At 39.9% G+C, this 10,310-nt stretch overlaps 1 protein-coding gene across 1 annotated transcript; it reads left to right on the top strand.

The window, feature by feature from the left end:
• Positions 1–4,980: 4,980 nt before the first annotated feature.
• On the top strand, positions 4,981–9,576 carry LOC149855756 (tripartite motif containing 13-like). Its single transcript, XM_090022003.1, has 4 exons — positions 4,981–5,154; positions 6,022–6,180; positions 7,617–7,733; positions 8,956–9,576. Exons 1-4 carry the CDS (start codon positions 4,981–4,983, stop codon positions 9,574–9,576), a joined length of 1,071 nt encoding a protein of 356 aa, XP_089878129.1.
• Positions 9,577–10,310: the final 734 nt, after the last annotated feature.

Below are 10,310 nucleotides of genomic sequence, written 5' to 3'. Positions count from 1 at the left end.
CTTATAACATTCTCCATTGCCTGCAGCTGGCCTATACCCCTTGCAAGCCTGCAGAGTGCTATCACCAAATCTGTGCAGTCAGCTGCAATCCTTTGTCAGGCAGCCTGCTACAAATGCCCTAGAGACCTCCAAGGCTTTGTAAAGCATTGATGAAGCTTTATACATATAGAAAAGATGGAGTTATTTGCATAAGATGTGACTTGCAGGATGACAGTGATAGGGGGCAGTTGTTTTTTTTGGATAGATCATGCATGGTGCAAGAGGCTGGTACCCCAGTAATGCTCAACATCAAAGAAGTTATCTTACATTGCAGGAAGCAGTCAGCACTAGTCTTTACACCCTGGTACTTTTGCATAAAGATGAGCTCAATTACTTCTTGCCCATTGGCTCTCACTCACATGTGCTAAACTCAGAAATGCTGCACTGAAGCTGGTCTGGGGATGCTCTCCCTTGACTACTCTCAAGACTTTTTTCTCCAGTGGCCTGAAGAGACCCACATGAGAGGCCCCCCAGAGCAGCTTCAAGACCTCATTCCTGGGGCTGGCACATGTGAGTGGAAGCAGTGCACAGGTGTGTGTTTGAGGGCATCCCACCCTGTGAAGGCCAGTTACACAGTGTGGCCATACCTTCGAGCTTTTCATATCCCTCCACCATTACACTGAAATATGCATACAAACCAGGCACAGAATATTTGTACTTCCTGAAGAGAGGAAGGGATTGGGGTTATGTGGCCAGTGACTGTGTCCTTAAGGGGACAGCCTACATTAAAAAAAAAAAAAAAAGCGGGGGAGGAAAAAAGAAAATAATTCTCACACCAACCTGATTCCAACATGCGTTCTCTCTCTCAGCACACACCTAAACTCATCTGCCAGAATAATTGGTATGAATCCTCCTCCCTTCCTTCTTTGCAGGAATTCCATGGTACTCATTCCAAGAGAGCCCCAAATAATGCAGACGAGGGCTCCTGCATACCCCATAACATTTCTGCACTTAGTTGGGCAAGGGGAACATCAGTGAATCCCAAGGCTGACTAATCCCTTTATTGCTTTTAACTTTCCCATCAACTGTTATTGGCCTTTCCCCTTCTACTAGAGGAAAAGAAAATGAAGAATATCAATGTTATATATGATGGGGCATTACATTCCTCAGAGGCTGGGAATGTTCTCCTTACAAGGAACTGCTGGGGTCTTTAAAGAATCAGTTGGTCCACACGGGATGGTCCAGCTGCATTTATAAACAGAGTTAGCCTATAAGAGGTATTGGAGCTGCCCCTACAGTCCCTGTGCAATAATAGAGCAATGCTATCATGACACTAGAGATGTCACTGCTGCATTTTATGCTCCAAACCTCTCTCTCCAGAGAGAGGTCTTATAACCTAGGAAAATGGGTTCAAGGCTGCAGGTACAGCATAGTTTAACCCCAAACCTTAAAAAAAAGTATAGGCAAGGCACTAATCTCCAGTCATGCCCATCCCAAAGGCAAGAGTCCTGCTCTAGAGCTCTACTGGAAACCCTGCACCTGCTGAAGTACTGCAGCCTCAGGCAAGGAGTGGGCTGGGCCCGCTGGAACTGCACAGTGAACCTCATTGTGATGATTCATCTTGCTTCATTATGGTGACTGGTGCTACATAAATACCTAAGGTCACTAGCTAAAAGGCAATGTTAAGTAATGTCAAGTCTGATGAAAACATTCATTATCTGGGAAAATCAAACTATAATTGAATCAAGTATCTCTGCTTGATATCCTGTGGAAAATTTGAAGAATGCTCAGGTAAGAACTGAATGTTTCCAGAATTCTTTTGTTTTGTATAGGAGTTACCTAGGTAAGAGACAGGAGAAGTCTTTTAAATCACCAGTGAGAATTCCCCTGAAACCTTTGTGGTTTCATAACTCCATTCATAACTGAGTGGGAAAAGGGAAGAAATCATTTATTTCTACCTAAGGCCTCAGTGCCAAATCTTGGACCCAAGAAAATATCTGCAGCAGAGCACAAAACCAACCAGCTCTTCCTGGTGCCAGGCTGAGCACTGACTTGTGCTCACTTAATTGTTAGCTGTGGCTGACTGTAGTTATTACAAAAGTGAAGGGTGTGATATGAGTGTCAGGTATCAGCACCATAAAAGGGCAACATACTGGTTACTGTATTTTATATACTTACCTGTTGGGCCTTCCACAGTGATTGTAATCACAGTACTGTTATAACAGAGTAGAACACCAGATCAACTAAATGCTAGGATAAAACTTTATAGAGATTAATACCTATTAATACCCATAAATAAATACATATAAACATCCTCATAATATACATTTTCATAGAGTATTTTTTATAGGTAATGGTGATAGTATTTACATTCAAAATAGCATATAGTTCTCAAAAGATCTACATACCAAATGAAAATTAAACCACAGAGCACATTATGGAGTGGATACATATCTTCATTTTAAAACAGAATAAACATTGATAAATATCCTCTTAAATATCAAACAAACATTAAGTGTACCTTAGCTGAATAAGATGGGTCGTTCCACAGACCCCATCACTATAGTCCATCCATTGACTCCAGTTGGCTATAAATCAGACCCTTAGGCAATACCTTCACTGCCCATACACGAGCTGGGGCTGGGAGAGGGGGGCGGTAATGGGATATTTTAATAAGAGTGATTCTTCTGCTCTAATTAAAATGCCTCGCCGTCACATGTATTAAGCCTCCACATGTTCAAAAATGGCTGCAGGACAATTTATCTAAACCTCATTTGGAAAGGTCTAAATGCACGGGGGTTTAATACACCTGATGCTGTGGCAACACTGCAGTGTTCCAATTAGAATGCCAACAAGCATACGTATAGGCAAGCTCTTGTGTCCAACAGCTTCAGAGGCTAAAAAGTAATTAATCCTGATGCCACTTTACATTATTGCCATTTTAAAAATTAATAAGTGAGTACAGTTACAGTGGAAGTTGCATCCAAGAATCACAGCAAATGAGGGGCTGCAAATGTGATGGATTATAGGTCTTCCTGCTCTCATGTTTAACCACCAGAGCATAAGTTAGCCAGTGCCAGCCCCATCAAATGATCAAGTCTTTAAGACACAAAGGAGGATTTTCATTATGGTAGGAAGGATTATAAATTTTATTCTCTAAATTTAATCAGTTACTTGATGATTCTGAGCACACTACAGTCAGACTAAACATTCTAGTCCACAATTCCTGCCTTCTATTTATTACTCTTGTTCTCTGTGGGAAAAGTTTAGCTTCAGAAAAACAGAAGAAAATTCTCATTAACTACTGACTGAGGTTTATGTCTATCTGAAGCCTGAATCCAAGCTCTTGAATCTAATGAAGTAGGAATTCCAGCATAACTGCAGTAAGCACAGTACCCACCAATTCTCCCGAAGGCAGAGCTGAGCACTGATTTGCAATCAGTGTCCAGATAGCTGTGCTCAGGTTAAGGTAATTCTAATAAAGGATGTAGCATAAGGGTTGTGCCAAACAGGTTTTAATTTCCCAAAAGGGCAATGTGCTGGCCATTATATATGTTTGTGCTTCTCAAGTATTTACAATTTTATCATCAGCCCCTAGGGAGATCAATAAAGAGAATAAAAGCCCAAACTTTAGGGAGAGTCAATGACAAAGCAAAGTCTGTATTGTACATAGTTAAACAAGAACTGGGAAATACGCTACATATCAAAATGAAGTAACAATTCCTTTCATTTCAGGAGTGCAGGGCCAAAAATTATTTAAGCCATACAACTCTTATGCAGTGACTAATTATCCTAAATGTTATCATGCTGAAATAAGTGCGACTTACCCAATGGTCTACAGAAAGTCAGCAACAGGGTGAGAACCAAAACCTACTTTTGATTTTTACTCTTGATCTAGCTACTAGAAAAAATAAATAACTTGAGATTTTACACAATCATAGGTTCACTGGCTTCATATTTAGAAATGAAAGTGGTCCAGGGACATGATATTTCAGCAAATAGACACACACAACTGTAGTAAAGATGGTACAAATAGTTCAATTTCCCTTCGTCACTTACCATTTCTATCTAATTGTCTAAAGTATGCTATATGAAAGGTTTCTATAGCAAGCATTAAGTGAGTTTTGGTCTCTAATACTTGCTATGGGTCTTAACAGCAGATAAAATGCATCTGATAGTATTTTGATACCCTTGCCTGAAAGCAGAATGTGGGCCTAAAGGATCACATTCTGATGAAGGTATAAGTCATGTTGACAATAAATAAGAGCTCTGCCCCTTTGAATCTTACAAGATTATGTCTATAAAGGCTTTAATTGAAGCTTGATATCTAGCAGTAAACCTCACAAAATATAATTTATTCTTGTCAGAATACTTCATCAAAAGTTGTATTTATTAAGTGTTCAATATTATAAAATTACTCAGTTTTCTTTAGGTGAATATTAAATATATTTCTGATTGCAAAGAACACAGTTAAAGGAAAACAGACACAGAGACAGAAAAATTATTTGCTGAGGCTTCCAAAGTAATCTAAAGAAAAAGTGACCCGAGATGGATAAATGAAAGGAAGGGGAAGACAATGCAAAATTAAAAGTCAGTTGAGGACAGGATTTTTTTTCCAAAGAAAGTCTGCTCCAGAAAAAAAATGTATTTTATCTGGAAGCAAAGCTATCTTATGGGAGCTTTCCATAAAAACACTGGTGCTGTCCTCTTTCCATATGTCCAAGACAACTTGCTATACTTGAAACTCCTGTGTTCCAAAAGAAACAAGATCATTCTGGGCTACTTTAGCAATAATTAGCCTGTGTGCGGTGTGATCAGACGCGAGAATGCCAGCTGACTATCAGCATTCCAAAAAAGGAAGCTGTTGATGTTTGTCACCGTGGAGCTGCTGTCACAGAGGTTTCGGAAATGTTCTAGAGCTTGGATGGCAATAGCTACTAGAGGAGTTTATTGAGGCGAGCCTTCTAGGTGATGCTTTTCTTCACATGGTGAAGAAATGCAATGGAGGCTTTAGAGGAGGTACTTTCATGCCCAGTGTGCTTGGAGCTATTCACCCCACCAGTACTGGTCCTGGTCTGTGCTCACAATTTCTGCAAGCAATGCCTGGAAAAGATACTCATTATCCAGAACTGTACTCATGTCAATGGACACTTCTGCTGTCCTATATGCAGGAAAGTAAGTAGGGACATTCATTTTGTTGTCTTTGTAGTCAAAGCGTTTCTCTCATTTGAAATGTCAGGTATACCCAGACATTTCCTAACTTTGAAGGACTACAGTGTCAAGTTACAAGGGGTAGGCAGCCTCAGCCAGCTCAGTGACTCTTCAGCAAAATGCCACTACCACACTAGCAGCTCTGAGAGGGCTAACACTGGACTCCGCCATGCTCCTTACAGCCCCAGGGGGAAGTGGCAGCCATCCTGTCACAATGTCCACTTGTTTTAGTCCAGTGGTTTTCAACCTGTGGTCCACAGACCCCTGGGGGTCTGCAGACTATGTCTAAGAGGTCTTTGAAAGATAACTATGGTCAATGAAAAGTATGGGAATACCCACACTTACAATTCAGAGGGGTCCAACAACTCCATTCAAAATTTCCAAGGGGACCTGCAAATGAAAAAAGTTGAAAACCATTGCTTTAGTCCATCCAGCTTCTATTCCAGCAATTAAAATCAACTTCCTTGCTAAAAATACATGCCACATTTCTGGAGGGCCCAATTTGGGGGGGGAAAGGTGTATGGGGTATGATATTAGGAGATAAATTCTGTACTTGAAAGAACAAATGCAGTTCTTTCCGGTTCACAGCAAGCTCTGCATACTCTCACACAAGGGTGGGATTTGGAAAATTGATGCTTATGAGCCTGGTGTTACATAATTGAAGGAAACTGCAGTCTGGATTACAAAGATGTGGTATTTCACCTCAGTTCAAGATTACAATAATATAAATCCTAATTAAAGAATGCTGATGTATTGTTTACAGTACCTGCAAATGAGATCAGTAGAAAAGTATCTTCATCTTTTAAACCTGTGTAATCTTTTTACTTTTAGGTCATATATTTAAGGGGTAGAGGAATACCAGGATTACAAAGAAACATTCTAGTTGAAGGCATACTTGAAACATTTAAGGATGTACTTGAAAACATTCGTGCCCAGGAGCAAAAACAGCTGTCCCAAGTATGTGAAAAACATGAGGAATATATGAATGTGGTATGACTTTACATTTTCCCTTTAGCTGTTTACTAAGTAAATGTGTTTCAGGTGTTTAGCATAAACTGGAAAAAAAGATGTATTCTACTTAGTTTAGTGGAGTACTATAGTCTAATCAAGCTATTATCTTTATAAAGTTTAGAGACAACCAATCAGATCGTTTGATTTTTTTTAGATTACAAAAGGAGATAATGGAGCCAAGCCTGCTATCTGAATAATCTTACCCAAAACAATTACTTCCATCTAGATGAATGGTCTAATCAGTACAGAGCTTTTCACAATGAGCTTTTCCTTTCACTATCTGCCCCTTAAAAATCAGCCTCAGCCTCTGCACCACAAATCACCATAATCATTTATTATTAATTATTGACATCACAACTTATTTAGGGTTTTACATTTTCTAAGCATCTCAAGAAATTATTCAATTAGGGCCAGAATTTACCACCATTAGTCACACCAAGTTATACTTTGTTCCATGGAGCTATTCAAAGATCACAATATAGCAAGTTAAACAAACATGTGCTCAACTGTAACCATGAGAGAAGTTTCAGTGAAACAAATCTCAGCAAGTGTTTGTTCCTGCAGTTGGACTGCTGAAGTATTCTTCTCATGCCCTCTCACTGACACAGCAAGCAGCCATTTATTAGAAGAATGAAATAAAAATGCAATCATTAAATTATTTAGTTCAAGGCAAAAGCCTCACTCCAATAGTTTGGACATCCATCAAGAGTCACTGTAGTTTTTGTACTAGTGGTGGAAAAAACATTAAACAAAACCACATACACATATCATTTTCATGAGATGCACACTGTCCAATTGTTGTTAAAGAATTATACCTGCACTTTGAAACCTTCCACTTACTTCCCATTTCACTGCTTCTTATTCTCTGAATCCTTCACACATCTCTGCTTTTCTTTCTTATGTCACCTCAACCATTCCAAAACAGGCAGCTTCAAGAACCAGGTAATTAAACTTCTTACTTAAACATTTCTGGGGCTTCCTTCATGTGTGAAACCCCTTCCCTGAACTAAGTCACTATTTTCTTTCAAACATCTCCTTGAGTCCTATTTCTGCCATAATGTAAGACAAACTAATAAAGGCTTGATGGGCATATAAATATTAAAACAGTTATATACGCACAATATATATAGCCTCCCTCCAACATGTGCTATTCAAATGCTTTTGAGATGTAGGGAATATTGTTTTTGGGGGTGTACTATAATGTGGCTTAAGGAATAGTTAATGTACCATTGGATGATTTCGGTAGAGCTGACTGTTGCTATAATACAAATTTGCTTCTTCAGCTTTATTCTGAATATTTAATTTGGGTAATTGTACCAGTACTTACTTAGCAGACAAACCCACCCAACTGCTGGGCCAACAAATCTTGAATTTTCCTTGCAATGACACAAGATGTTGGTGTGCTCTTTTCTCAGATGTGTGTGACTGATGATAAACCAATAGGTGCAATCTGCAAACTCTATGGAACCCAGGAGCACGGCAGCGTTGCACAAGTGCTTCAGAAACCTGAAGACAGGCCACAAACTAGGAAGGTACAAGTGACTCATTTGCCTCATGTTCTATTAATTGAATACAATCCCTTGATGTCTGCTAGGAAGTCAGTCAGGTGCATATAAATTTGGATACTAAGCAGTCAATTTGTAGATCTTCAGTAGAGGATTACATTATACGAGATACTGTGGTTCAGTGAAGTGAGCATTAAAGTACATTCTGGTTGTGTCTCATCAGTCCTTCTGTGAGCTTGGTCAAATAATTAAGACAAAGAGGCTAAAGAGCCCTCAGGTGTAAATTTACTACTTGCTCTGTGGTGATCTGCTTTTGTACTAAAATATGAGATTCATGAAGAGTCTGGCCCAGGGGCTGCCTAGTTGGGCTTCCAATTTCTGAGTCTAGCTATTTGCAATACACTTAGAAACACTGGCTCTAGGATCTACCAGGCTTAGGATCCCTTACTAGCCAGGCAGTGGCATTGAGAGAACTTCCCCCACCACCCAGAACCCACACCAACATTCAGGCCCTCAATACCAGGAAAGCAAAACAATTGCCCATCTTCCCTGCTCCTTCTCATGGCTTCTCCCCACGCTCTCTATCCCTCCTGGTCCTTTACTGAGCATAAATGCCCAATGAATCATAGAAAAGTAGGGCTACAAGGGACCTTCAGAGGCCACCAAGTGCAAGTCCCCCGCTCCAAAATCAGGGGCAGGATCATGCCTATGCAAACCATCCTATATACATCCATTGTCTAACCCATTTGTAAGACTATACAGTCAACTTGGAAACAACCACAAGGCAGAACACTCTAATGACAAAAGATCCCCTGATGTGTCACAACAGAAGGGGGAAAATATTCCTTCCTAGCCCCATGTGGCAACCAGTAAAGACCAGAAGCATGGGAAATACCCATAGTAGAGCATAAACTGTAAGGTTTCACAGATTCTTATAGGAAAGAAAACTCCCAACTTACCCAGGATAAGACGCATTGGAAATCATTTTAAAGGACTGACTTTGAAAAGTGGCCTGCAGCTTAACTGTTTAGTAAGTCAGGCAGTGACTCAAAGTGTTCAAAAGTGTGGCCAATTATTTACATCTGTAATTGGTTTTGAGCATTGACAGCAGGCAGAATTGAAACAATTTTAGAATTTATAACTAAATTCCAAAGTACCCTTGAAAATGTTAAATCTTGTCATCTCAAACTATTTGAATACTACTTGTAGATGCTACTAAGAAAATTTTTTATGAACTCTTTTAAAACAGGAAGCAGAAAAGCTTATCAATGGACTCACATCCAGTACTATTGACATCCAGGTGATGATAGACACAGTTGGGTCCAGTTTGCTGAATGGAATAAGCTGCAGAATTGCAGCATTAAAAGCAAAATTACAGGAAGACTACTATTCAAAATTAGAGAAACTGCAACTAGCATCAAGTGAAACTGAACCCCCCATGCAGCTTTATCAACAAATGAAAGCTTTCCTGGAACAGCATTCAAATTCAGTACAATTTCTTCAGGAGGATAAAAAATTCAAGGAAAAAATGGAACAAATTACAGAAGGAAGCTCATTCTGTCAGGTTCCTATAAAGTATAAGATTTCCATGAAACAATACTTTGAAGAGTTAATCAGAGGAATCAATATCAAGGATTACCTCTCTCCTACCGCAAATAAAGCCTTTCCCAGTACCTCTGACCTGCATGAAGCATGCATGCCCCAAGGTCCTGCTTTTGATTTTTCAGGTGAAAGTCCAGATCAGACCTTCTGCAGAAGAGTACTGGGTGTATTTGAGAAATTAAATGATATGGAACAAGATTGTTCAGAAAAGCATCCCACCATGCCTGCAACAACACACCAAACAGTAACAAACCCTCTTGAAAGTTAGTCAAAATATAAAGACACTCCCATAGTTTGTTATAATTTACTGTATTTGCTGCCTATATTTCCTACAAATAATAAAATTAAATATAGTTCTAAATGCAAACATGGCATCAAACATGGCATTTGATACATACTCAGAATAATCTGTCACATTGTTTTATCATTCTTTCACAGACTAATGTAAGTGTTTGGAAAGCAGAGCTAGGATAGCAATGTATGGAACAGAGTAGAATCCCTTGTGAAGAGAACCAACCTAAAAAATTAAACCAAAGAAACATCCTATACTGCAAATTTGGTTGCAAAGTATCTCTTACTATTCACTGGGTATGTCTAGACAGGCAATTAGGGAGGAACAATGAACTTGGGCACATACTGCACTAGACTTTGTTTCTCCCGAGCGCATCATTTGAACATGTGCCTGGGACCACAGCACATTGAGCTGGGTTGGAACAGCCCTGGCTGGCAGGAACTAGGCACTATGATGAAACTATGAGGCCCAGAGGGGTTAGCCTGCCAGCCTAGGACTGCTCTGACCTGCCTCAACATGCTGTGGAGGGGCTGGCTGAGGAATGAGGGTGCTCCAGTGAGGGGATAGCTAGCAGGCAGCTCCTGCACTGAAGCACCCTCATGCCCCAGCCAGCTGCATCGGTGTCTACATATGTAAAAGAAGTACTACCCTGCTGTGGAGTTTATTAGTTTACTCTAGCCTAATAGCCCTGCACAATGTAGATGTGATAT

This window comes from Crocodylus siamensis, chromosome 11 (genome assembly GCF_052110815.1).
Source record: "Crocodylus siamensis isolate JL-2025a chromosome 11, ASM5211081v1, whole genome shotgun sequence".
NCBI classification, from domain to species: Eukaryota; Metazoa; Chordata; order Crocodylia; family Crocodylidae; genus Crocodylus; species Crocodylus siamensis.
Note: the sequence above shows the minus strand (reverse complement) of the source record. Positions and strands in the feature narration are given on the sequence as shown.

What these genes read in the sequence shown, in the direction of transcription:
- LOC149855756 (XM_090022003.1), top strand. Translation starts at nt 4,981, where the DNA reads ATGGAGGCTTTAGAGGAGGTACTTTCATGCCCAGTGTGCTTGGAGCTA. An exon ending in GCTGTCCTATATGCAGGAAA is followed by an intron (nt 5,155 to 6,021) that starts GTAAGTAGGGAC and finishes TTTTACTTTTAG; the next exon opens with GTCATATATTTAAGGGGTAG. An exon ending in ATGAGGAATATATGAATGTG is followed by an intron (nt 6,181 to 7,616) that starts GTATGACTTTAC and finishes CTCTTTTCTCAG; the next exon opens with ATGTGTGTGACTGATGATAA.